The following is a 27,702-nucleotide window of genomic DNA, read 5'->3' on the forward strand; positions in this document are numbered from 1 at the left end:
ACAAGACAGTGCATGAAACTTAAATGGCTTTAGATCATGTTGCTTTATGTGAATGTAGTAAAATGAACTTGACACCCTAAATTTAAGGTATTTTCTCTGCGATTATTGCGTGTTCGTGACTTGTTGTGTGTCACGTCGTCTCCTTCAGGTCTGGAGGTTTTCTGCACTGAAACGACTTCTGCTCCGACATCTACTTGAAGTTTTACAATACCGCAGACAGGGATGAAATCTACTACTACATCGCCACGTTCCTCGGTGAGACTAATCCTCTGCAACGTCTGGAACTGTTTCAGATTAGTTCCTGTTGTAATACTCTGTAGCGTTTCTCGGTGTTGAAAGGACTCATTCTTGACTTTTCCTCTGATGCTGTTTTTGCTCAGAAAACCACATGACTGAACACACAGCGGAGAGAGCTACAATGCTCCAGTGGCAGCGTGGACATCTCAGTAACTACCAGTATCTGCTGCACCTCAACAGACCTGGCCGACCGCAGCCTGCAACGACCTCTCCCAGTATCCGGTTTTCCCCTGGGTCCTCGCCGACTACACTAGCCCACAGCTGGGTAGGTTAGCAGTGACGAAAACCAACCGACTGGCCTTAAACCGATCAGCCGTAACACTCTCAGGCACTGACAAATGGTTTTAAGGGGGATTATCTCATTCACATTGTCGACAAAGCAAACAAAAATGGCCCAAAATGACAAAAAAATTAACAAGATACTGACCAAATTAAGCATAAAATGATAAATAATTCATGCAAAAGACTTAAGTAGTCAACAAAATGATTTGAATATTCGCACAATGAACAAAATGAACAAAAACTGACCAAATATACAAGAAATTCAACAAAAATATATTATAAAAAAAAACGATTGTCAACAAAATGATCTCAATAGTCGACACAATGAACAAAGTGGACAAAAACTGACCAATGTATGCAACAAATTTAACAAAAAAAAAAAAAAAAATATATATATATATATATATATATATATAAAAAAAATAACATGATTGTCAACAAAATGAACCAGAAACTGACCAAACCAAAAAATACATAAGTTGCAGAAAAAATTATTAGACCATCAAAAGTCATCAAAAACAATGGTTATGCAATCCAGTCCTAACTCCTGTGTGTATAATGTGACTAAAACAGACAGAAAAGAAAACATGGAATGTCTAAAAGCACTGTTTTTGTCAGTACGATGCCACAGATATTGATGGAAGAACGAAGTGATTTTGGTTTTTATCAAGAAAACATGGAAAAATGGATAGATATCAGCTCTGAATTAAACTACTATGAGCTACTTTTGTTGTTATCATTATATTTGTCCAAACAAATGTACCTTTAGTTGAAACTGAAAAGAAATTGAAGAAAACCAGGGAGCTCTAATAATTTTTTCTGCGCCTGTATAAGTATAACAAATAAGAAAGACTACGATAGTCAACGAAATGAACTCAATAGTCAACACAATGAATAAAATGGACAAAAATGACAAAAAACTGACCAAAATATACAGCAAATTTAACAAAAACTTATTAAAAAAACATGATTGTCAAGAAAATAATTAAACTTAGCAGAAACTGACCAAACTAAAAAATATATGTAATGAGTACAAACAAATTAGGAAAGACTACGATAGTCAAAACGAAATGAACTCAACAGTCGACACAATGAACGAAAATGAAGAAAACTGACCAAAATATACAACGAATTTAACAAAAAAATAAGTAAACAAATGGTGCCAGGCACACAAACCTCACCCCGTGCATGAATTGTAGCTTATTTGGCATCGATCCAGCTGATGTCATCATGTCTATGCATGTGCTGATGTCAGCATATCAATTGCCTCTATATATGTGTCAGTTTGAAGTAAATTGAAAACAAATTGATGTTTTTATAGATGTGAAATTTGCCTATTATAAGTAAATGGGGGGAAAAAAAGACTTAAAAAATTCATAAAAATTTGAACTTTTACCTATTTTCCCAAAATGTAGTGACATCTATTCGAGGTCACTGGCAGTGTATAAACCCATTTTGGTATGAATTCAACCAGAGTTTTGTTGTTACAGATGGTGAAATTTCTCCCATTATAAGTAAATGGGGAAAAAAAAAAGACTTAAAAAATTCATAAAAATTTGAACTTTTAACCTGTTTTCCCAAAACGTAACCACGAGTATTCTGGTCACTGGCAGTGTATAACCCAATTTAGTATGAATTCAACCAATAGTTTATAGCTGGAGTGTTAACAAACAAACTAAACCAAAAACAATACCCCTTGCCTCCCCTTTGGGGGGCGGGGTATAAAAACAAAAAACATGATTATCAACCAAATGAACTAAAATGAGCAGAAACTGACCAAACTACAAAAGGTAAGACCTTCAGCTGGAGATGCTCTGCCCTGGTCATCACTGTTACGATACGGACCAAAGTCACTCAGTTCATTACGCTGATTATTTGCTGGCTTCGACGACTAAATGTTCACTTCTGTCTAATGTATCCAACCCATTGGAATGAATTCATCAGTATTATCACCACTTCTGTCAGTGGTTCATGATGTTATGGCAGACTGATGTTTAGTGACGAGTCTTTGAAATGATGTCGTCTGTTCGAATATTTGCGAAAGTAATGATTTTAATGTGACGACTTCTTTTCTGTGTTTCCAGATATGACAAACGCTACCACGTTCAGAGACTTGAGTAAACCGGTGGGAAGCTCTGAACAAAGAGCGACTGGACAGACTACTGGTGAGGGTCGACTCCATCACATGAACTGGGATCAGAGGTCTGTGTGGATCCTCAAGGCTGACATGTGATCGTCCAAAATTAAGCCTGTATTCCTCCTTAAAGTTGAAAATTACTCCTTAATCCAACACTCAAAGGTCTTAACAGCCCTCAGACATAATAATGCAGGGTGGGTTTACAGGTCTTGAAAGTCTTAAAATTGTGGAGTTTTGAACACTGGTTTTCCAAACTTTGAAAAGTCTGGGAATTTTTTTGAAAGTCTGAATAAACTAGTTGAATTTAGAGTCTGTCAAAGGGACACTAGTCTGTCCTCTGTGGAAAGAACACCAACACAGGGTTGTTTCTTAGTGATGTGTCAACTACTTCTTCTTGTCCTCCTCCTTTCTCTTTTTCTCTTTTTCTCCTCCCTCTCCTTCCATCCCTTTTTCTTCTTGTCCTCCTACTGCTTTTTTCTTTTTCTCTCCTCTCCTCTCTCCTTCTCCTCCTACTGCTTTTTCTTTGTCCTCCTCTTCCTCCGCCTTCTCCATCTCCCTTTTTCTTCTTGTTCTCCTTGTTCTCCTACTACTTTTTTCTTTCTCTTCTTGTCCTCCTCCCACTGCTTTTTCTTCTTCTCCTTCTTCTTGTCCTCCTTTTTCTTCTTTTGTTCTCCTACTGCTTCTTCTTCTACTCCTCCCTCCTCCTTCTCCCTCTTTCTTCTTGTCCTCCCACTACTGCTTTTCTTCTTCTTGTCCTTTGTCTTTTTCTTTTTGTCCTCCTTCTCCTACTGTTTTTTCTTTTTTCTTCTTCTCCTCCTCCTCCTCCCACTACTTTTTCTTGTTGTTTTTCTTCTTGTTCATCCTTCTACTTGCTTTTTTCTTCTTTTTCCTTGTTCTCCTTTTTCTTCTCCTTCTCCTCCTCCTCCTTCCTCCTTCTTATTCTTCTCCTCCTTCTCCTCCTCTTCCTCCTTTCTTCTCCTTCTCCTCTACTTCTCCTCCTTCTTCTCCTTCTCCTCCGCCTCCTCCTTCTTCTCCTTCTTCCTCCATCTTCTCCTCTTCTCTCCTTCGTTCTTTCTTCTCCTCCTTCTTCCTCCTCTTCGCCTCAAGAAAATCCTCGTTTCAGAGGGATGCCCTGAGCCTCGTTTCCTGTACGGCAGCCATTACTCGTCTCCGGCTACGTCCTGTTTTATCTCGTCAGAGTCGGTGAGTCGCACAGGTGTTGACGTTAAAGCCTGAAACCGACTGAACAGAGCCTGTATCACTGAGGTCACAGCTGATCCATATCACCATGTGCTGTTAAATAAACCATGTCATTGCGTGATGTGGACTGACATGAGGCTCATTCGACTTCACACAGATACAGTCACTGCAGAACGCTGGACGTTGTCAAATTTTCTGCTTCTTTTTCCCACAGATTTAGATGTTATTGGTGTTGCTGAGGTTTATTCCTGCATAAATAAACGTCTGTCTAATGAAAAAGAAAATCTGAATTGGAAAAGTTTAAGATAAAACGACTCTACACAGTTACAGAGCAGCTCAGATCAATTAGAAATATTAGAATAGACTCACATTTTTAATTTAATTTCAAATATTTGTCAGAAAAAATATGTTTATAGGCCAAATTAAAGCCAAAAAACAAGATTATCAGCATCAATTATAACTATAAGTACAAGTAAATTACACAAATATACAACTGCATTTTAGGGCCACATAAGAAAAAACACTTGTCACTAAGAGAATAAAATATCGAGACTAGAAGCACTCGGAGAGCGCAGACCTCCGCCAAGGCTGATCAGTGGCCCCCCACCCCCGTGGGCCCCCCCCCCCCCCGATCACCACCAAAATTTAATCATTCTTCCTCATCGCATTTCCAACAAACCCTGAAAATTTCATCCAAATCTGTCCATAACTTTTTGAGTTATGTTGCACACTAACGGACAGACAAACAAACAAACAAACAGACAGACAGACAAACAAACAAACAAACGCTGGCAAAAACATAACCTCCTTGGCAGAGGTAATAAAACCTGTAATTTTATGAGAATAAAGTCGAATTTAGAAAGAGTCATAATTTTGCGAGAATAAAGTTGTAATATTTTGAGAATAAAGCCATAAAATTATGAGAATAAAGTCGTACTTTAAAAAAAATCATACTTTAACAAAAATAATGGACTTTTATGAGATTAAAGTCGTCATATTTTAAGCTTAAAGCTCTAATATTACGAGAATAACGTCATAATTTAAAAACAGGTGGAAAAATATAATTTACAAGAATAAGGTTGCACCCACTCGTCATATAATGGAGAACTCAGAACATTTATGAGGTTCTACTGTCATTTGGGGTTTACGCACAAAGGCCAAATACTGAGCCTATTAGCCCCGCCCACCATCAACACATTAGCATTAGTCAAAGGACGTTGAAGTGAGTTTGCACACATTTGGGTTTGTTTTGTCGTAAGAACCGAACAGATTTGGAGCAAATTGCAATTTCTAAATTATGAGATTTTTATCGCACGATTGCAAATTTATTTTTAAAAAATTACAACTCTAATCTCATAAAAGTGCGACATAATTTTCATTAAATTATGAGTTTGTTTGTTTTTTTTAACTATGACTTTATTCTCATATTATGACTTTATTCTCGAAGTGACAAGTGTTTTTATTTTTCATATGTACAAGTAAGATTTCTATCAACTTTATTTCTTAATTTCATCATATTTTAATTTTTATTTGCCTTTGAATGTTCCTAAAATACATTGACCTTGTTTTGTGTCTGACATTGCTGATTAACACTATAACGTTCGGCTTTCAGCTCCAGAACACATGTTGTGTTTGCAGAACGGCCGCTATGACCACGCAGATCGCATGTTTAACAGGTAAATATACGATAGGAACGCAAAAATACAACCACTTTCCCATTAAAACACATTAAAACACTGCAGTTTTGTTCATGAAGAATAAAAAAAAAAAAAAAAAACCTTGACCCTGAAACAATAAAAACAAAAAAACAAGAAAACGTGTTCAGATGTAACACATATTTTATTTGTTGCACAGTAAGAAAAGAAAACCAGAAAACTCAGAAATGCATTTAGCGGCTGATTACATTTCAGTTTTCAGGGTTTTTACATCATTTTTGATTTCTTACAGTGTGGGTGAAACGTGGAGAAACTGCTTAGACGGAGCGACGGATTTCAAAGAGGTAAAACAGGAACTGCAAGTGAAGTTTGTGTATTTTATTCAGCAAAGTATGAAAATACAGGTAGCTAACAATCTCAGAAAGTTCTGTCTATAGACATATGTAGAGGATTAAATCATACACTATGTGAACAAAAGTACTGGGACACGTTGAATTCAGGTGTTTCTTTTCTAAGACGTTTTATGACTGTAAATAATAATTTTCTACCACAACGTTAGAAAATTATTGTCATTATTGTTTTGTATCCCAGACCCCTGTTAGAAAAGAACCACCTTAATTCAACATGTCCACATACTTTTGTCCATATAGTTAATTTGCATAAAATAGAGGCTGATGGTTAATATTAAACTTCTCAACTGGAATAAAAATAGGCGAATAGTCAAGTACTTCTAGTTTCATGTTCAGTTCAGATCAGATGTTTATTACTTTGACTTAATCAGTCCAACAGTCATTTTCAGACACGTTTATGTTATTATTTCATCTTTCAGAAATAAATGATGTGTTTCCTGTTTCCTCGGTTGCAGCTGATTCCAGAGTTTTATGGGAACGACTGCAGCTTCTTGGAAAACAGGTTGAATCTGGATTTAGGCAGAAGACAGAACGGAAGTTTAGTGGTTGATGTTGTTCTTCCACCGTGGGCCTCAGGTAACGTCCTGTTAACCGTCACCGACTTCATTTACATGCACATAATATTTTATTTTTTGCTCTTATTCTGAAAACCCCCCTGTAAGCTTACGAAAACGTTATTTCTGCTCAAATACTGTCATAGCCTCTTATTTTGACAGTCACTTAAAATAACACTGTCTTATAATCTTCATGTAAGCTGATGGTTTACATCAGGGGTCTCAAACATGCGGCCCGGGGGCCAAAACCGGTCCGCCGAAAGGTCCAATGTGGCCCGCCAGATGAATTTACAAAGTGCAAAAATTACACTGACGATATTAAGAATCAAGGGTGTCAAACTCGTTTTAGTTCAGGTTCCACATACAGACTAATATGAGCTAAATAAAATAATAGCATAATAACCTATAAACAGAGACAACTCCACTTTTCTAGGTTTTAGGTTCAGCTGGACTAGTTTTGATGTTTTGAAGCAAAACTAGTCCAGCTGAACCTCGAAGAACTACCAAGAAGAACAAGGACCTGGACAAATGAGAAATTGTTCTTATTTTAGTTCAAAAGTCCAAATTTTCAACAATATTCTGCCTCTTACATTGTGTGTAATGCACATGTATAAATGATAAGTTGAGGCATAATATTGTTAAAACTGCACTTATTTTTCTTACAAATTTCATTTTTTTCAGGTCATTCACATGTTTTATCTTAAAGGATAGTTTGTAAATGTAAATATTTTCTTAAGTTCCTGTTTTGTATTGCACTAAAACAAGACAGAGGAAAAGTTGTCATTATTTATAACTTATGATGCTATTACTTTACTGGTCTGGTCCATTTGAGATCCAATTGAGCTGAAGAAATCTGGAAGAAATCAGTTTGACACCCCTCGTTTACACTATAGCTCTGTTAGCTTAGCTCTGTTAGCTTAGCACACGTAACTAACCTCTGTTATTTATTTATTTATTTATTTATTTATTTATTTATTAGGGACAGTGCATATTAATGAACATCTACAACAATTGCAGCTGTTAGCTTAGCACTGTTAGCTTAGCTCTGTTTTTAGACAGAAAACAGCCACAGTAAAACCACAAATCACCTCTGTTTTCTGTTGGGTTTGTGTTGTCAGTAGCTGAACTAAAGATCTGTTTGGAATCCAACAAACAAGGTCAGAACTGTCACAGTTTAGTCTGAACCATGGATCAACAAACAGCAACTTAGCAAAGATAGTAAGATCCCATAATAACTTTATACCTTCACAAGCCTCATAATCAAACTCAGTCGTGTAGAAGAAACACTGACATTCCAGCATCAAACTCCATTCTTTACATTTACAGCTGAGTCCAGTGGAGAAAATGAAAAATAAATTGACCGTGACAACAAACAGACATTCCATACTGGATACCATAATCATAACTGTGGAATCATCGTCTTCATGTAAACGTACACATGAAAAACTTGGTAAAGCGAACTGTTCCTTCAGTTTACGGACCATATGTTGTGTTTCCAGATGCTGCTGATTTCCTGCAGAAGCACCGGGCGGCGTTGGAGAGTCAGTTTGTATCGGAACACCTCCACGAGTGGATCGACCTGGTGTTCGGGTATAAACAGAGAGGCGCTGAAGCAGTGGCCGCTCACAACGGTAACATCACACACACTCAAACAGACACTGATGGACATGAAACACAGCGATGCACACTCACATTCATCCTGGTGTGTTTCAGTTTTCCACCCGTTGACCTACGAAGGCAGCATCGATTGTGACAGGTATGAAGAACACCCACCCCCCCACCCTTTCCCACCGCTGCATCACACTACTCAGTTTCTTTGAGTTTCCACTTTCAGCCCCATTTGATCTCAAGAGGATCTGATCATTATACATTATATACCATAATAACCCATTTATAATGACCACTCCAAAATTTTGTCTTTGTTTTAGTGCAAAAAAAGCATTAAATTCCAAAAATATTTATATTTACAAACTATCCAAACAAAACAGATGTGAATAATTTGAAAAAAAAAAAAAAAAATTTCTGTGCAATTTTAATAATATTATACCTCAACTTGTCATTTATGGAAGTGAATTACACACAGTGTTACACAAACATTTATTAACAGGCAAAATATTGTTAAAATTTTGAGGTTTGGATCTAAAATAAGACCAATTTCTACAATATTACATCTCAGCTTATTATTAACACAAGTTACAGGTCACAGTGGATCTACAAATGCACCAAACATTTAATAACAGGCCGAATATTGGTAAAATTGCACTTGTTGTTCATGGTTGTTCCGGTTATTCACATTTTTTATAAAAATATGTATAAAAATTTGACATACATGAACAAAATGAACAGAAATAAACCAGAATTCCAATTAAAATCAACAAATCTGAACAAAATAAACAATAACAAGAGAACACTCCAAAAAGTTGACAAACGTGTTCAAAAATTTGAGATAAATTAACAGAAATAAACAAACAAAAAATGAACAAATTAATCAGGAAGAAAACATCTCCAAAATTTTGAGTAACAGGAACAAAACCTGTACAAAAATGAACAAAATTTGAAAAACATCAAAAAATGACACTGAATTTTTTTTTCTTAAGGCAACAAGGCATATTTTTTCAGGTTATTCACTTTCTTTTTTTAAACATGCTCAAAAAGTGACAGACATGACAAAATGATCAGAAATAAACCAAAATTCCAATTAAAATCAACAAATATGAACAAAATAAACAATGACGAGAACAAAATGACTCTAAAAAGTTTAGAAACTTGTTCAAAAATTTGAGGAAAATGAACAGAAATAAATAAAAAATGAATAAATGAATAAATAAATATGAACAAATTAATCAGGAACAAAACATCTCCAAATTTTTGAGAAAAGTACAAAAATTTGAGAAACATTAACAGAAATAAACAAAAATAAAACTGCACTTTTCTTATGAAAGGTCGAGTTGTTTTGGTTGTTCTGGTTATTCGCATTTTTTTAAAAACATGTTCAAAATGTGACAGACATGAACAAAATCAACAGAAATAATCCAAAATTCCAATTAAAATCAACAATTTTAATCAACAAAATTAAGGAGAACAAAATCTCTCCAAAAACTTGAGAAACATGTACAAAAATTTGAGAAATATTAACAGAAATAAACAAAAAAAAAATCAAATATGAACAAATTAAACAGTAACAAAATAAAATTTGCAATAAAAGGAACAAAAATTATGTTTAAAATTGAATTTTCTTTTCTCTTAAGACATTTTAGGTTCATATTTGTTCAGGTTATTCACATTTTACTGTTAAAGTATGAATAGTTTATACATGTAAATATTTTCATACTGTAATGTTATTTTTCTTCACATTAAATCGACAACAAAATTTATGTTCATTATTTATCGGTTATTATACTATTGTTTTACTTCAGATCATATTGGTCTGTATGTGGAACCTGAACTAAAGCCACTTCCTTGACTGTTAATATCTTCAGTGTAATGTTTTTGCACTTCCCAAATTCATCCTGTGGGCCGTTTTGGACCCTTTTCGGACCGGTTTTGGTCCACGGGCCACCTGTTTGACCCCCTCTACCCTACAGGTTTTACACCACACCGTGTAACTAATGTCCTCTTGGTGTCCCTTAAGCATCGAGGACCCGGACCAGAGGATCGCCATGTTGACCCAGATCCTGGAGTTCGGTCAGACGCCCACCCAGCTGTTCACCTCCCCCCACCCTCAGAGGATCACCCCCCGCTTCCACAACATCACCCGCAGCCCCAGCATCACCTCGCCCATCAGCGAACTGTCTCCAGGTAGCGCAAACGACGATTTTAGAATCTAAAATACACTTTTAGAACTTGGAAAAACATCTTTGCTAAGTTCTGGAATTTTACCATTTCCATAAATTCCATAAAAAAATGTTCAATGTGAAATGTATAAACTGGACTCTAGCGTCCACAGTTCTGTTCAGTACTGAAGAAGAGATGTCGGATTTTGCTCATTTTTGTGAACTTAATGGACATTCTCACTAGAACAGGGCTGTCAAACTCATTTTAGTTCAGGGGCCACATTCAGTTAAATGTGATCTGCAGTGGGCCAAACCAGTAAATAATAACATAATAATATAGAAATAACGTCAACGCCAAACTTTTCTGTGTTTTACAGCGAAAAAAGTAAATTTACATTATGAAAAGGTTTATATCTACAAACTATCCTTTCAAACAATGTGAATAACATGAATAAACTGAAAAAAAAAGTGTAATTTTAACAATATTCTGCCTCAGTTTATCATTTACACACGTACATTATAACTTACAGATCACAGTGGATCTACAAACACACAAAACATTTAATAACAGGCAGAATATTGTTAGAATTGTACTTACCTCTCTTAAGACATTTCAGGTTATTTACATTTTTTGTGAAATTATACTTTGTTTTAGTGTAAATACATGAAAATATTTACATTTACAAAGAGGAAAAATTTGGAGTTGTCATTATTTATATGTTATTATGATAGTATTTTACTGGTCCTGCCCACTGGAGATTGAATTGGTCTGAATGTGGAACCTGAAATAAAAGGACTGTTAAAGGTGGGGTCTGAGATCTTGGAAAAACGATTCGAGCTAGCTACATTTTGAAAATACTCATTTCAAAAGTCCAAACCCCTTTCTTCAGACGTCCCTCCGAAGCCACGCCTCCAGAGTAGTGGCACATGCAATGCTTGTTCCCGAGGGTTCACGAGCGCTGCACAGCAACAATTCGCCGTGAGGCTCTGCTCCGTTCCCCACTCCATCCACGGCTTTACTTCAACGCCGTATATGGTCCGGCCCGGCCCCGGCCACAGCTCCGTCTCCTACATGGGCTGAGGCTCGTGTATCCATGCATACTTCATTCAGTTTCCTCTAACACCTCTGCTCTTCCAGAACAGCCCCAGTTCAGACCTACAGGGGTTGGACAAAATAATGGAAACACCTTAAAAAATCAACAAAATATAATTTAATATGGTGTAGGTCCGCCTTTTGCGGCAATTATAGCCTCAATTCTCCGAGGTATTGATTCATACAACTTGTGAATTGTTTCCAAAGGAATTTTAAGCCATTCTTCAGTTAGAATACCCTCCAACTCTTTTAGAGACGATGGCAGTGGAAATCGACGTCTTACTTGAATCTCTAAAACTGACCATAAATGCTCAATAATGTTGAGGTCTGGGGACTGTGCCGGCCATACGAGATGCTCAACTTCATTAGAATGTTCCTCATGCCATTCTTTAACAGTTCTAGCTGTATGGATTGGGGCATTATCATCTTGAGGTGAAGGTGTTTCCATTATTTTGTCCAACCCCTGTATGTGACTAATGTTACATTTCCTAGTGATTTATTGGAGTGAACTTTCCATCCTAATATAACTAACCTAGCCAGGTTCTGGCTTCACTTCCTGTACAAGCGCTTCCAGACTCTGGGAACGCGCAATTCATGCTCGAAGAGGGGTACGTGCAAAGAGGGGAATGGGGGAGGGGTGAATGACAGTAGAGTTTGACAGACATATCACCGTTCAGTCATTTCGTGTGGGCGCTCAAAATGTTTGGATGGTGTTTTTCAGTCCTGTCCGTTCCACAGGTGACTGATTTTTTAAATTTTTGTGTTGGAGCATTTAATTAATTAGCTGTAATCGGGGTATGAAGGGGATTTTAAGGAATATAGTAACAAATGCTCTAGAAAATCATCTCAGACCCCACCTTTAATTTCTTAGTGTAATTTTTGCATTTCACAGATTCATCCCAGGGGCCGGACTGGACCCTTTGGCGGGCTGGATTTGGCCCCTGGGTCGTATATTTGACACCTGTGCACTAGAAGATCCAAGTTCTGAATGTGTTCGTCCAGCTCTGATCCCTCTGTAGTGGATACGGAGCCGTGTAAATCCTCCAACGTCCATCTCCTGCCGTTGTTTTCAGCCTCTCCGAGCGCCGACTCGTCCTTCGAGGATCTGACGGAGGAGAGCAGGAAGCTGGTCTGGGCCAACATGGGAAACCTGAAACCCGTCTCCAGCCACAAGATCCATAAAGAGTGAGTGGAGACGGTAACGGCGGAGTGGATGCAATAATGGAAGCATCATCCACACCCAACAGTCTGAAGGAAACTCAGTACATAACGTATACATAAAAACACTACATTCTGATGATCTGAGGTGGTTCGTGCTGTTCCAGAAGGCTCCCACACTCATGAAAAACCTGGAAAAGTCACTGAATTAGAGTTGTACTAATCCAAACCCTTCATCTTGATTTATTTATTTATTTATTTATTTAGACTATGCAAAGAAACAAAATAAAACAAAACAAAGCAAATTAAGACAAAAACAAAATAACATTTAAATGGACAGAATCCATCTCCAAGCACATACAAGTCTGAATTTTGCATGGTGGAAAAGGAGTAGGAAGAAGTATAAACTTATTTAATCCAACCCCTCAGTGCTTTTACACCTTTATCACCAACTTAATACAAGAATCAAACAATACTATTTTCCTAATTTTAGCATCGAACCACAACAAATACATAAAGCAGTAACTGAATTATATACAACAAAATGTTCATGTCAGTACAGTCATACAAACACACTCAACAATTCAACCATTTTCTTCAATAATTACAGCAGATTTATCAGTACAACATCATCCATAAACAAACAGGCCTCATTGTTATTATTAAATACTGTACCTCTTAAGAATCAATTCTTTATATCTTTTTTTAAACTGAATTATGTTTGATATTTGTTTTATCTCCATACACAATTTTTTCCACAATTTTACTCCAATCTTAAACCCATAAAGACCCAAACATCCATCACCGACCAAAAGCATCTACTGATCTAAACTGTTTATACCTGTGGATCCACTAATCCTATTAATACATGTAAATAATTGGTGTAAAATACAGTTTATTCATCTTTTCATGGTCATCAGATATGACCCATTTGGACGTTCAGAGGCTCCGTAGTTACCGTGGAAACACCGTCATCTTCTACAACATTGATTCACCAGAAAAACCCATGGAGTTGGATCAATGACAGTGGATGGAAACACTGGGTTTATGTTCAAATAATGATAGATTTTACTGTAAAAGTCACTTTTTCTGCAGTTTTTGCTGCTTTTTTTTTTTTTTTTTACATAATAACCCTCAACTTTAATCTGACCTCTTATGAACACCTACATAGTCGGTGAATTAAATACAGGAAAATACCTCATTTATACTGATAAAATGCAAAATACAGAAGATAATATTATAAGAAATGGTGATAAATCACTTAAAGGTTAAATATGGAGGAAATACTTGTGTCTTTTCATCCTTGTGTTCGTTCTAACTCCAGTTTTCCTCTGAATTCCAGGGCTGTAACAGGAATCTCTGTGAGTCGAGATGGATCGGCTATTTTCTCCACATCCCAAGGTCTGGATGATGTCTTTTACACTTCTAAAAATCAGAATCAGAATAGGCGTTATGGTCATTGTGTTTCGAATGAAATTAGAAAAAACAATGAAAAATACTGATGAAATATCATTTTAGATGTTTATAGCATAAATCAATGAACATCATTGTGATAAAAAGTGAAAAAAATGATCCTGAGTATATGCGTTCATGTAGATACGTGTTTTACCCCAGTGATAATGTGATGTTCTAGAAAAAAATAAAAACGACCCGTAATGGTGCTTGAATTTTACCTTGAAAAAATGTGCATGAACTCTGTATTAAAGCAAACAAAAGCTCTGAATCTGAGCTTTCAGACACATTTAAATTTTGTCAATAAAGTAATTTTGAATGACAGTGTCGGCAAAACTGCGCCGCCGAAGACACAGTTGTGTCAAGAGGGTTATTATGAAGACCTGGGACTCTTTTCTTTTCTAGTTTTTTCTTTTCTTGTCTTTTTTTGTTTTTTCTTTTGCTCTTCTTGTCTTTTCTTGTCTTGCTTTTCTTTTGCTTTTTTCATCTTTTCTCGTCTTGTCTTGTTTTTCTTGCCTTTTCTTGTATTTTCTTTTGCTTTTCTTGTCTTGTCTTCTTTTTCTTGTCTTTTCTTTTTTCTTTTGCTTTTCTTGTCTTTTCTTCTTTTCTTTTGCTTTTCTCGTCTTTTCTTGTCTTCTTGTTTTTCTTGTCTTTTCTTGTATTTTGTTTTGCTTTTTTTTTGTTTTTTCTTTTCTTGTCATCTTTTTCTTGTCTTTTTTTCTTTTGCTTTTCTTGTCTTTTCTTTTCTTGTCTTTAATTTTTCTTGTCTTTTCTTTTTTCTTTTCTTGTCTTTTCTTTTCTTGCCATTTTTTGTCTTTTCTTTTCTTTTCTTTTCTTTTCTTTTCTTTTCTTTTCTAAATGAATTGTCTAAATGTGATTAAAGTGGAGTAAAGTTTCCATTTCTCTCCTGACTCTTTTTTTCCAGATTCGACTCTTAAAATGTTCTCCAAAGAGTTGAAGGACTTCCAGAGGAGCATGTCCTTCTCTAATATGGTATGCAGCTCTTATTGACTCTGTTTATTCTGGATTTTCTGTGTCGTCGTCCGAACATTAAACACTGTGCTGTTTTCCAGGCGTTGTCGTCGTGTCTGATGCTCGCGGACGGTAAAACGGTGGTGTGTTCGTCGTGGGACAACAACGTGTACGTACCTGGTTGACATTCTCCTTTTCAGTGAACCAGTGAGCCTGTTTACACGACCATGAAAATCTGAAAAATGGGAGAAATCAGATAATTGTAATAATCAGATCTGATGTGTTTACATGTGATAATTGAAAACCCTGGTTTAGACGCTCCAGTCCATTATCGGATTTCTTTCAGAGTTTGAATGCACATAGTGATGGTAGTTCTGCTTATGTTTGATTACATAACTTCCATTTTCCACAATTTTAATCCATAAAGACCCAAACATCCACCATCAACCAAAACCATCTATTGATCTAAACTGTTTAATACCTGTTGATCCAATAATTCTATCAATACATGTAAATAATTGGTGTAAAATAAAGTTTTGTTTTATTTGTTTTGTTTTTTATTAATCATTTTTATTTTTACTTCGAAAATCACAACAGGAAAGTAGAAGTCTTGTGGAAACATTATGTTAATTATAAAAGGGTTTGGCAAAATAAGTTTTTACTTCAGCCTAAAACCTTCCAGTCACATTGTACATGGAACAATGCATTTGTTGTTTTTGTTTGTTGTTTCAAGTAGTTAACGACCATATAAACTACTACTACTACTACTACTACTACTACTACTACTACTACTACTACTACTACTATATATTAAAAAAAAAACAAAAAAAAACAATAGCCACAAAGGAAAAACAAAGAAAACTAAAAACTGATAGATAACAAGAAGCAAGGCAATAGACAAAAATCATGAAAAAATAAATAAGAAAAGGCAATAGCCACAGAAAAGAACAAATTAACCCAATTTGAAATTATATGAGGGAAGTAAGTAAGTAAGTAAGTAAGTAAATTTTATTTATTGAGCACTTTTCACAGAAATAGTCACAAAGTGCTTTATCAATTCAAATCAGAATCAAATTAAGTTTACAGAGACCCAACAGAATCCTTCAGGAGCAAACACTTGTGATTGGGAAAGTGTTAGAAAAATTGATAATGCAACAGGAAAAAAAGTCCAGGTACAAAGATGTTGAAGTTGACCATGTTTGTGGGTGATGGTTAATTTGTGTTGTTATTGTGGATGGAGATATATATATAATTTTTTTTTTTTTTTTGGGGGGGGGGGGGGGGGTTTAAGTCATCTTTTTTGTTTGTCTCAAGTTAATTTTGTGATTGTTTTGGTTTGTTTGTACTCATTAAGTGTATAAGTGTATATGTCATGGTTTTGTGGATTGAAAAAGTTTAAATAAAATCATATATAAAAACTAGAAAAGCACTCGGAGAGTGCAGACCTCCGCCAAGGCAGATCACCGCCAAATCACCACCAAAATTTAATCATTTGTTCCTTGTGCCAGTATCAACATTTCCTGAAATTTTCATCCAAATCTGTCCATAACTTTTTGAGTTATCTTGCACACAGACAGACAGACAGACAGACAGACAAACCATCGCTGACAAAAACATAACCTCCTTGGCGGAGGTAAAAAGACAGTAGACAAAATATACATATACGTATACACACACACACACACACACACACGTTAGAATACAATGGACAGAAAACAAAGGCTAGACAGAAAAAAAAAGAAAAAAAAACTGTGTGTGTCATGTAAACAGGCTCGTTGTGGTTTCTCAGTGGCTGATGGGATTTTGTCGTGCAGATATTTCTACTCCGTCCCGTTCGGCCGGCGGCAGGACACGCTCATGGGCCACGACGACGCCGTCAGCGCCATCTGCTGGTTTGACGACCGCCTCTACACAGCGTCCTGGGATTCCACGGTGAAGGTAGAAACACACGACACGTGTTCGTACGAGCAGCGACGATACGTGATGTGACGAAGCCGTGTGTGTTTGTTCCAGGTTTGGCAGTGTGAGTCTGAAGGTTCAGCCGCTCATAAGAGGTCACAGTTTGAGCTGCTCGCAGAGTTGGAACATGATGCCGGGGTGAGGGAAGGGAATTTATTTGTCTTTTACATCTTTCACATAACGTTCATGTTGTTTCAATTTTACTGCATCCTTTATATTCAGTCCTGATCCAGTGTTAGGATTGCTGGTTTAGGAAAGTTCTAATGACACATATGGATTTATCTCTAAATTTAGATCCAGTCTGATATATATGAAGTATGAACAGCAGGAAAAATAAAAGTTTAATGTAGCTGGTTGGTTTCTATAAACCAAAGTGGTCATATTTAGTCTAACATGTCTTTAACCCTTATGTTCAAACAATATGAGATTTATGGCATTAATTTTATGTTCTTTTATACCAGTAACAAATTGAAAAAAGAAAAACAAAATAAGCAAAATAATTAACAAATTGGGGAAAAAAAATCAACACAAAGCAAAAATTGACAGAAAAAAATTTAACAGACTGTATGAAATAATTGAATATTAAAATGTGATTGATTGTTTGAAAATAACCAACCAAAAGAATAAAACTGAACAAACTGATAACAAAATTTATGAAATAATCAAACAAAATAATCAATAAAATAACAAAAAAATGAACAAATTGAACAAAAAAAGAAGAAAGTTGGTTTACTAAGAGTCTGGTTTAGACCAGCTGTAAATGTAAAGTGTAATGAGAAAACATCATTGGGGAATTTCACAATTTCTGTAGCGTTATATAAATAAAATGTGATTGAAAATAATCAACAAAATGAACAAAAATGAACACAATCAGGTTTGATTCACCACGTCAGTTGTTTGTAATGGTTTGTGCTGTTTCTTGTCATGGGGTCAAAGGTCACAGTAAATAATAACTTTAACCTTTACTGAACTTTATTTATAAAGCACTTTAAAACAACACAGTTGGTCAAAGTGTTGTCCACGGACATAAAAACAAAAACGTAAAAGTATTAATTAAAACAATAAAAACCAACCTTTCACACCGAGTTAAAAGCCAGAGAAAAAATATGTTTTAAGAGAAATTTTAAAAACAGAAATTGAGTCGGCCTGCCTGAAGTGCAAAGGTTGGTTTATATATTTACATATTTGTTCATGTCAGTCACATTTTTTTGAAACTTGTATAAAAATTTGACAGTCATGAACAAAATGAGCAGAAATAAACCAAAATTCCAATTTAAATCAACAAATATGAACAAATGAAACGACCCAAACCTATCCATCAGAACACATCGGTGCTGGTGTTTTCAGTGTTTGGTCATGTTGTGCGTCTGTTTGGTCCTCAGGTCAACGCCATTGCTCTGAGTCCTGCTGGGACTCTCCTGGTGTCTGGATGTAAAGATGGGACGGTGACCATCTGGGACACCAGCAGCTACGGCGCCCTGCAGCAAATCCCCTGCCACGCCGCCGCCGTCCACCACATGGCCTTCAGCCCCGGTACCGTTTATGCACTCACACCTCCAACCTGTACTCTGAACCAGGGGTGGCAAAGTCATTTTAGTTCGGGTTCCACATTCAGACCATTGCTACGGGCATATTTCACACACAATATACATTTTAATCTTAATTAACCCTGAAGCTTAGCAGTAAAAGTCACAGGGCGGTTGACCCTTTTGTATACGGGCCTCATGTTCCCAAATCTGACATCGATATAAATCAGCCACTGGGACAGCGTTCAGAGTGCAGAATTCGGACCACAGCGCTGAATACACAGAACTGAGAAGTAACATCACACACTGCCGCATCTAACATGTAGCTCCGCCCACCTTCTCTATCCTCAATCTCACTGCACAGAGGAAAGAACACCATAAAACAACAACATATAGAGTATTGTAGAAGCCAATAATGTAATAAGAGCTGATAACATAATAAATATGCCATTTTTAAAATTTAGTAAATCAATAACGTAATATCTGACCAACAGCGTAATAAAAGTCCTGAACCAATGACGCAATAACTTTTGGCCAATAATGTTATCACTTACCTTTAGTCAACTTTATTACTGCCGCCAATCAAAGGAACCATAACTAATTTAATGAGCCATTCGTAGTTTCACTGTACCGGCCATGTGCACTGAGACTGGTTATCACGTTCTTGGCCTGGTGAAAAAAAATTCTTTGCAAATGTAATAACTGAGCCAATAACGTAATAAATTTTAACGTTATTGGTCAAAAGCTATTATGTTATCGGCTCAGGACTTCATTACATTATTGGCCTATTACATTTTAAAAATGGCAAATTTATTACATTATCGGCCATTATTACGTTATCAGTTGTTATTACATTATTGGCCTCTATAAGTATTTAGAACAATAATTCCTATTCTGTACTATATACTATCACTAATTCGTCATTTCTTCCATCAGTTGCCACAGTACTGTGGTAGCAGAATGCACAAAAGAATGAACTGAAGTATACTCCATATATGACCACAGTACTGTGGCAACAAGAGGAGAGTGAGTTCATGTAACAGCATCTATGACTGGCTCTAGTACACATGCTAACATTTGATTGGCTCTGTGGAAATAGACAAACCCATATTTCGTGCCACAGTACTGTGACAGTAGACATTGCCAAATTCAAATAAACATTTCCAGTTGTTCATATTTATTCAGATTCACATTTTATTATTGAAGGTTAGTCTGTAAATGTAAATATTTTCCTAGTGTAATGTTATTTTTTCACATTAAACCAAGAAGAACATTTTAAGTTGTCATTATTTATAGGTGATTATGTTGTTATTTTTCCTGAGATCATATTAACGTCCTCGATTATTAAAAGTGTGGGAGACTGTCATGATCAATTTTTCATCAGATCTGTCAAACCTCAGTCATATCCTCAGTATCACGAATCTGGAAGTCTTTCTGTGATGACTCACCTGAATCTCTTGCATTACGGTGAACAATTTCAAAGTGCCATCCAAAATAAACAAAACGTGTTTACAAACGGAGCCAGGAGGTCACTCAGGCATCTTCAGAATTTTGTCGCGACGTGCATTGTGGGAAAGGGAGGTTCGCGCAGCCACCTGACAGCAGCAACGGCTGCACGACCATTTGATATTATATGGATGAAACAAACATGCGGAAATGTCTGAAACGCGGAAACGGCTGGAGGAATACACACAGACGGAAGGGAGCTCCTGCCGTTTCCGTGTCGTGTCTTTAGCAGCTGCTGCTGTCAGGTGGCTGCGCGAGCCTCCATTTCCCACAATGCACGTCGCGACAAAATTCCGAAGATGCTGAGTTCCCTCCTGGCTCTGAATGTAAACACATGGTTTGTTTATGGTGAAATTGTTCACCGTAATGCAAGAGATTCAGGTGAGTAATCACAGAAAGACTTACAGATTCATAATACTGAGGATATGACTGAGGTTTGACAGATTTGATGAAAAATTGCTCACGAAAGTCTCCCGCACCTTTAATATCTTCAGTATAATTTTTGTATTTTGTAAATTCATCCCGTGGGCCGGACTGGAGCCTTTGGCGGGCCAGTTCTGGCCCACGGGCCTCATGTTTGACACCCTTGCTGTAAACTCTCTGTGTTCTCATATTAACCCTTGGTGGCACCGTTGCCTCCTCAGATAGCCGCCACGTCCTCAGCGTCGGCGCCGACTCCTGCATGAAGGTCATCGACGTCCAGACAGGGATGGTGATCTCATCTGTGAAATCTGAGGAGGAGCAAAGGTAAAACCTACGACGCTGCAGAGTCGGTGGAAAAGACGTGCACCTACGTGGACCAGTTTAACTAGTAAACAGTAAATAAGCCCAGGAATACCAGACTAAAACTGTCACAGACAAAAGAGAAAGGAAGGAGATCATCAGAAAACACAGACTTTTTACAAGTACAAACAGAATAAAGTCATACTTTATATAATACTTCTTAAAAGACATACATCCATTCATAATAGACAGTTCTGCATAAAAGTCTTATTCCACTGTCATCTTTGTTGTTTTTTCAGGGTTGAAATGATCCCACATATTTATTTTTTATTCTCTTTTCGTCACATAAAACAAGGAAATTCAGGAAATATGTGCACAGCCTTAAAAGACACAAAAAACTGAACTAAGGCTACGTTCAGACTGCAGCTAAATGTGACCCAAATCCAATTTTTTTGTCAATATGTGACCTGTATCCGATCTGTTAAAGACAGTTTAAACAGCACAAATCCGACCCAGGCTACTTTCATATGTGGTCCTAAATCTGATTTGTATCCGATATTTTGCAGTGCGACTGAATGGCCAGGTCACATTTATCCGAACATTTACATCATTGAAATGCGACAAACGTCACAGTTCTGCATCCTAGGAGGAGGAGAGGCGGGAAAAACATACGTACTTCTGTAAACACAGTGCATGTCTGTGTGGTCACGTATTATATCAGGACCACTTTTGCGCATGTGGGTCACTTCAGGGTCGCATTCAGTTCATACTCAAAACTGATAGAAGTCGCATTTAATGTGTAATATGAATAAGCACACAAAAAAATGGGATTTCACCAAAAAATCTGAATTTGCATTAAGACCTGCTGTCTGAAGGTGGCCTAAATGTATCGTCAAGGTTAAAGTCACAAATAATTAGAAACATCTGACATAAGTTAAATGAAACCTGATTATTTTGTTTGTTTTTTTCATTAAGTTGATTATTTTGTCCATTTTTGTTCCATTTGTCGATTATTTTGTTCATTTTTCTTAATTTTGTTCTTTTTTCCAATCATTTTCTATTTCGTTTTACTTTATTTTTCAGTTTGTGGTGCATTTTGCCTTTTTTTTTTTTTTTTTCAGTCTGAAATTTAATGCCATAAGTCTCATATTGTCGGAACAAAAGGCTTAAAGACATGTTTAAATGTAAAGGGAGGTCAGACTAAATACTAACACGTTGGTTTATAGAAGCTGTTTTTTTCCCTAAACTTTTGTGTGGTCATTAGAACTTTACTGAAAATAGAAAATAGGAAACATTCATGTACTGGTCTTTATTGTTAATAAAAGTAAAAAGTAAATCTTAGTCATTTAGTCCTAAAGAATACATAAGTCAATTGGAATGTAATGTTATTTGATGCAATAGATTAATGTACAGTCGCGGAAAAAATTATTAGACCGTCAGAAGTCATCAAAAACAATGGTTATGCAATCCAGTATAACTCCTGTGTGTATGTTGAGCCGCATTATGTAATAACAGTTCCAAATGTAATAAGAATGTCACGTCATCTTGTAATAAAGCCGCATTATGTAATAAACTGACGCATTTTGTAATAAACTACGTCAACGCATTATATAGTAAATTTTTTCACATTATGTAGTAAGTTATCACAATTTGAGAAATTTATTACAAAATGCACTTGACACATTTTTATTTAAAAAAAAAATGTAATAACATGGTTCATTATGTAATAACAATCCAAATTAATATAATTTCAGAGCAATTTAGAAGAAATTAGTCACAGGAGCTACAGGTAATGGAATCAGAACTTTAACCACACAGTTTAAAGATTAATTTAACACATTACATTTTCCTGAAAATAAAAATGTGTCAAGTGCATTTTGTAATACATTTCTCAAATTGTAATAACTTACTACATAATGCGAAAAAATTTACTACATAATGCATTGAGGTAGTTTATTACAAAATGCGTCAGTTTATTACATAATGCGGCTTTATTACAAGATGACGTGACATTCTTATTACATTTTGAACTTTTATTACATAATGGGAATTTATCACATAATGCGGCTCAACAGTGTATCATGTGACTAAAACAGACAGAAAAGAAAACATGGAATGCCTAAAAGCACTGTTTTTGTCAGTACAATGTCATAGATATTGATGGAAGAACTGAAGTGATTTTGGTTATTATCAAGAAAACATGGAAAATGGATAGATATCAGCTGTGAAATTAAACTACAGGGTGGGGAAGCAAAATGTACAATATTTTGAGGCAGGGATTGACAGACAGTGTATGACCAGTTAGTTTATTGAAAGTCATGAGAATTTATTTGCCACAAGAAAATGTCCATAATAGAAAATGTTTTTATTCTATGTGTCCTCCTTCTTTCTCAATAACTGCCTTCACACGCTTCCTGAAACTTGCGCAAGTGTTCCTCAAATATTGGGGTGACAACTTCTCCCATTCTTCTTTAATAGTGTCTTCCAGACTTTCTCATAATAGTTTTACTCATAGTCATTCTCTTCTTTCCATTATAAACAGTCTTTATGGACACTCCAACTATTTTTGAAATCTCCTTTGGTGTGACGAGTGCATTCAGCAAATCACACACTCTTTGACGTTTGCTTTCCTGATTACTCATATGGGCAAAAGTTTGTGAAAAGGTATGGATAATAGTGTTAGGTATGATTAGGACATCAATATATGTTTGGTTTCAAAACAACTGACGTAGTGCCTGCTGAGAAAAAACAACTAAATGTTCATTGTAAATTTTGCTTCCCCATCCGGTACTATGAGCTATTTTTGTTGTTATCATTATATTTGTCCAAACAAATGTACCTTTAGTTGTACCAGGCATTAAAATGAACAAGAAATTGAAGAAAACAAGGGGTGGTCTAATAATTTTTTCCGCGACTGTAGATTAAAGTGCTGCAGCACCATCTAGTGTCCATTGTCAAAAATGCACCTAAGTTTCACTTGATGCTGGGAATTGTCTGTATAATCAGCTTCATACTGTATAAACAGGATGATTATGACACTTTTATTGTGTTTGAGTCGACCAAATGAATCATCAGACTTTTATATTTGCTCAAATCTGGTTAATTTAAATTCCTGGGTTTGTTTTACAGCTCATATGTTGACCGTTCTGACTCCGATAACGTCATAAAACAGTATATTTTCTATTTATCTTGTTAAAAACACTCTGATCGTCCACGTAGGTGCTTGTATTTTCAGTCTGTGCATTTATAGATGAACATTTTTTGCAATTTCATGTTGGTGCAACATTAAAAACGCTCACCAGACGGTTTAACTCTGTGGTGTGTTCAGGTGTTTCTGCTGGGATGGGAACTCTGTGTTATGTGGAGGTCAGTCTGGAGACCTTCTACTGTGGGATCTACTGAGTAACACAGTGACCAGGAGGATCTCTGCACATTCAGGTACAACTCCACTTCATTGTTTAACCCATAAAGACCTAAACAAACACTATTTGACGATATAGAAATAAAATGTGATTGATAATTTGATACCAGTTTGACTCGTAATAAAAGTACAGCTGTGGGTTTGTTACGATTATTTTCAGATAAGTTCGTAAAAGTCTTAAAGTTCAAATTAGGAGCTAAAATTATGTAGGTTTTTTTTTTTAGTGATACAGTTAACAAGACATAGTGGACAGAAAAAAATAACAGATAAACAAAAGAAAAATCTACAGTCTACTCTCGTTAAACCGCCCGCCGTTATACCGCCATTTTCGCTCATTGCCAACCAAAACCATTGCACAAAAATCCCCAATGCATTATTCCATTAGCTACCGCCATTTCCGCCTATCGCCATCCACCAGCCCAGTTCCATGCACAAACAACACTTACACCATTGATTTCCCGACCGTTATACCGCCAGCACCGCGGCACCTCCGAGGTGCGCCGCGGAAACCGGCGTGGAAACCGGGTCGAAATGGCTCTTTGAGTGTTAAAGGTTGCCAATCCCTGCCTTACAACATAACAGAATCAAGATTTATTTAGAAACGCAATTAGAACGGGTTAACGGAGGCAGCATAGACATCATATAGTAAAGACATGCACATTATGGACGCAACCCGTTGTAACGCCATTTTCGCTATACCACCAATTTGGCCGTGAACGGAAGTTGGCGGTATAACGAGAGTAGACTGTATTATTTTTGTTAAATTATGTTTGTTTTTTTTTTTAAACTACACCATTTGATGCTCTAGAAATAAAATGTGATTAATAATTTGATACCAGTTTGACTCGTAATAAAAGTACAGTTATGGGTTTGTTATGATTATTTTCAGATAATTTCGTAAAAGTTCAAATTAGGAGCTAAAATTCTGTAGTTTTTTTAAATATTTATTAGTGATACAGTTAACAAGACATAGTGGACAGAAAAAAATAACAAACAAAAGAAAAATCTATTATTTTTGTTAAATTATGAGTTTTTTTAAAAACTACGATTTTTTTCTCATAATATTATGTCTTTATTCTCGCAATATTACGACTTTATTCTAATAAAGACGAGTGTTTTTATTTTCTTATGTGGCCCTAATATGCCGTCGTACTTCAAACTCCTTCAACTAATGCTAATGTGCTGATGGTGGGCGGGGCTAATAGGCTCAGGATTTGGCCTTTGTTCGTAAACCCTAAATGAAAGTAGAACTTCACAAAATGTTCAAAGTTCTCCATAATGCAATGAATGCAACGACTTTATTCTTCTACATTATGATATTTTTCCCACCTTTTTTTAAATTACGACGTTACTCTCATCATATTATGGCTTTATTCTCGAAATATGATGACTTTAATCTCATAAAACTACGAGATTATTTTTGTTAAATTATGATTTTTTTTTTTTTTTCAACTAAGATTTTTTTCTCATTACGGCTTTATTCTCGCAATATTATGACTTTATTCTTATAAAATTATGACTCTTTTTGTATTTGACTTTATTCTCATAAAATCATGGGTTTTATCTCAGTATCTTTGGACTTTATTCTCGTAGTGACAAGTGTTTTTATTTTCTTAGGTAGAACCTCACAAAATGTTCAAAGTTCTGTATTATGCAAAGAATGGGTACGTCTTTATTCTTGTAAATGATATTTTTCCTACCTGTTTTTAAATTACGACTTTATTCTCATAATATTACGGCTTTATTCTCGCAATATTACGACTTTATACTCGTAAAATTATGACTCTTTTTGTATTCAACTTTATTCTCATAAAATCACAGGTTTTATATTGATTTTTTTTTTTTTTTTACTTCATTCTCGTAGTGACAAGTGTTTTTATTTTCTTTTGTGGCCCTAATACGCCGTCGTAGAAACGCACCTAATGTCTTGAAATATGATGACTTTAACCTCATAAAAGTACGACATTATTTTCATTAAATTGAGTTTTTTTTAAAATTATGACTTTATTCTCATAATATTATGACTTTATTCTCGCAATATTACGACTTTATACTTGTAAAATTATGACTCCTTGTATTTCACTTTATTCTCATAAAAATACGGGTTTTATCTCGATGTTTTTTTTTACTTTATTCCTGTAGTGACTATAAAGTGTTTTTTATTTTTTCATGTGGCCCTAATGCGCAGTCGTAGAAACGCACCTAATGTCTCAAATAGAAATACGGAAGCGCTGGGATTATCTTCTTCGTATGTGAAACTACTAACTAATGTCTCGAAATATGACGACTTTAACCTCATAAAAGTACGACATTATTTTCATTAAATTGAGGTTTTTTTTTTAAACTATGACTTTATTCTCATAATATTCCGGCTTTATTCTCGCAATGTTACGACTGTATTCTTGTAAAATTTTGACTCTTTTTGTATTTGACTTTATTCTCATAAAATCACGGCTTTTATCTTGATATTTTTTTTCTTAATTCTCGTAGCGACAAGTATTTTCATTTTCTAACGTGGCGCTAATACGCCGTCGTAGAAAAGCACCTCATGTCTCAAATAGAAATACAGAAGCGCTACTGTTATCTTCTTATGTGAAAATACTTTCCGTGGTTTCGTGCAGGTGCTGTTACCGCCATGTGGATGAACGACCTCAACACCACGGTGATCACCGGCGGCGACGACCGACAGATGATCTTCTGGAGGGTCCAGAGTTAAACCTCCGACATCAGCTGGAGAAGGACTTATACCGCAACGAACGGCGCTAAACGACCCAGGATCCGTCTGAACGCTGAACACCGGACGCGGTTCAGACTCCGAGACCCTCGTCCTCAACGTAAACGAACTATATCGACGAACGAAAGGACGAGATCTGAAGAGTCGACCGTCAGAACCTCAAACCTAAACCAAAAGGTCACGCTTTGAAACGCATGAAAGCAGAAACATTAACGGCTTCGTCTTCTCATTCCTCATGTTACAGATCGTGTTTCGCTGCTTTTTAAGCTCATCAGCGTTTGTGCGTCTGTTTTTTTCGTGTGACATGGACTCTGTTTGTCGATGCTGCTCAGGTGTCATTCCACAATAATAATGGCCTCTGAAAACCAAAGGTCTCTGCACGACTTTTTATGAGCATCAAGTGTTAATTTGTACAAATAATTTTACTCAAGTACATTCGACAGGTTTAGTTTCAGTTTTTTGTCTCCGATTGTGTTGAGTTTTTTTAATATTTGCGTTAAAGAAATTCTGCTTTTTAACCTGAATAAAAACCTCTCAATAGAAAATACATCATCAAAAAGGACAAATGGAAAGAACAACAAACACGTTAATGCAGCGTTAATAAGAATCCAAAACCATGAAGTACTTTATACGGAAGAGGATGAGGGTAACTGAAAAAAAAAAATTACAGTCAGGTCCAGTATATTTTTTAAATTGTTATTCAGAGATTAGTCAGAATTCTGAGAAAAAAGTCAGAATTCTGAGGAAAAAGTCATAATTCAGACTTTTTCCCCCTAATTCTGACTTTTTTTCTCAGAATACTAATAAAAAAAATATTTAAAACAGTCAGAATTCTGAGAAAAAAGTCAGG

General features: G+C 35.9%; 1 protein-coding gene across 1 annotated transcript; it reads left to right on the top strand.

The window, feature by feature from the left end:
* The first annotated feature begins 418 nt into the window (after positions 1–418).
* On the top strand, positions 419–26,834 carry nsmaf (neutral sphingomyelinase (N-SMase) activation associated factor). The gene is made up of 18 exons (XM_030123014.1): positions 419–562; positions 3,824–3,919; positions 5,555–5,592; positions 5,864–5,915; positions 6,437–6,557; positions 8,035–8,166; positions 8,249–8,291; positions 10,167–10,333; positions 12,475–12,586; positions 13,902–13,960; positions 14,937–15,004; positions 15,085–15,152; positions 16,798–16,921; positions 16,997–17,080; positions 18,325–18,475; positions 20,619–20,721; positions 24,026–24,135; positions 26,740–26,834. Exons 1-18 carry the CDS (start codon positions 419–421, stop codon positions 26,832–26,834), a joined length of 1,767 nt encoding a protein of 588 aa, XP_029978874.1.
* Positions 26,835–27,702: the final 868 nt, after the last annotated feature.

The sequence above is a fragment of the Sphaeramia orbicularis genome, chromosome 20, assembly GCF_902148855.1.
Source record: "Sphaeramia orbicularis chromosome 20, fSphaOr1.1, whole genome shotgun sequence".
Taxonomy (NCBI): domain Eukaryota; kingdom Metazoa; phylum Chordata; class Actinopteri; order Kurtiformes; family Apogonidae; genus Sphaeramia; species Sphaeramia orbicularis.

Excerpts from the sequence above, each read along its gene's own strand:
- nsmaf (XM_030123014.1), top strand. The coding sequence starts at position 419 with ATGCTCCAGTGGCAGCGTGGACATCTCAGTAACTACCAGTATCTGCTG. Across the intron at positions 8,167-8,248 it reads AGCAGTGGCCGCTCACAACG|TTTTCCACCCGTTGACCTAC; the intron begins GTAACATCACAC and ends GGTGTGTTTCAG. Across the intron at positions 18,476-20,618 it reads CCACATGGCCTTCAGCCCCG|ATAGCCGCCACGTCCTCAGC; the intron begins GTACCGTTTATG and ends TTGCCTCCTCAG.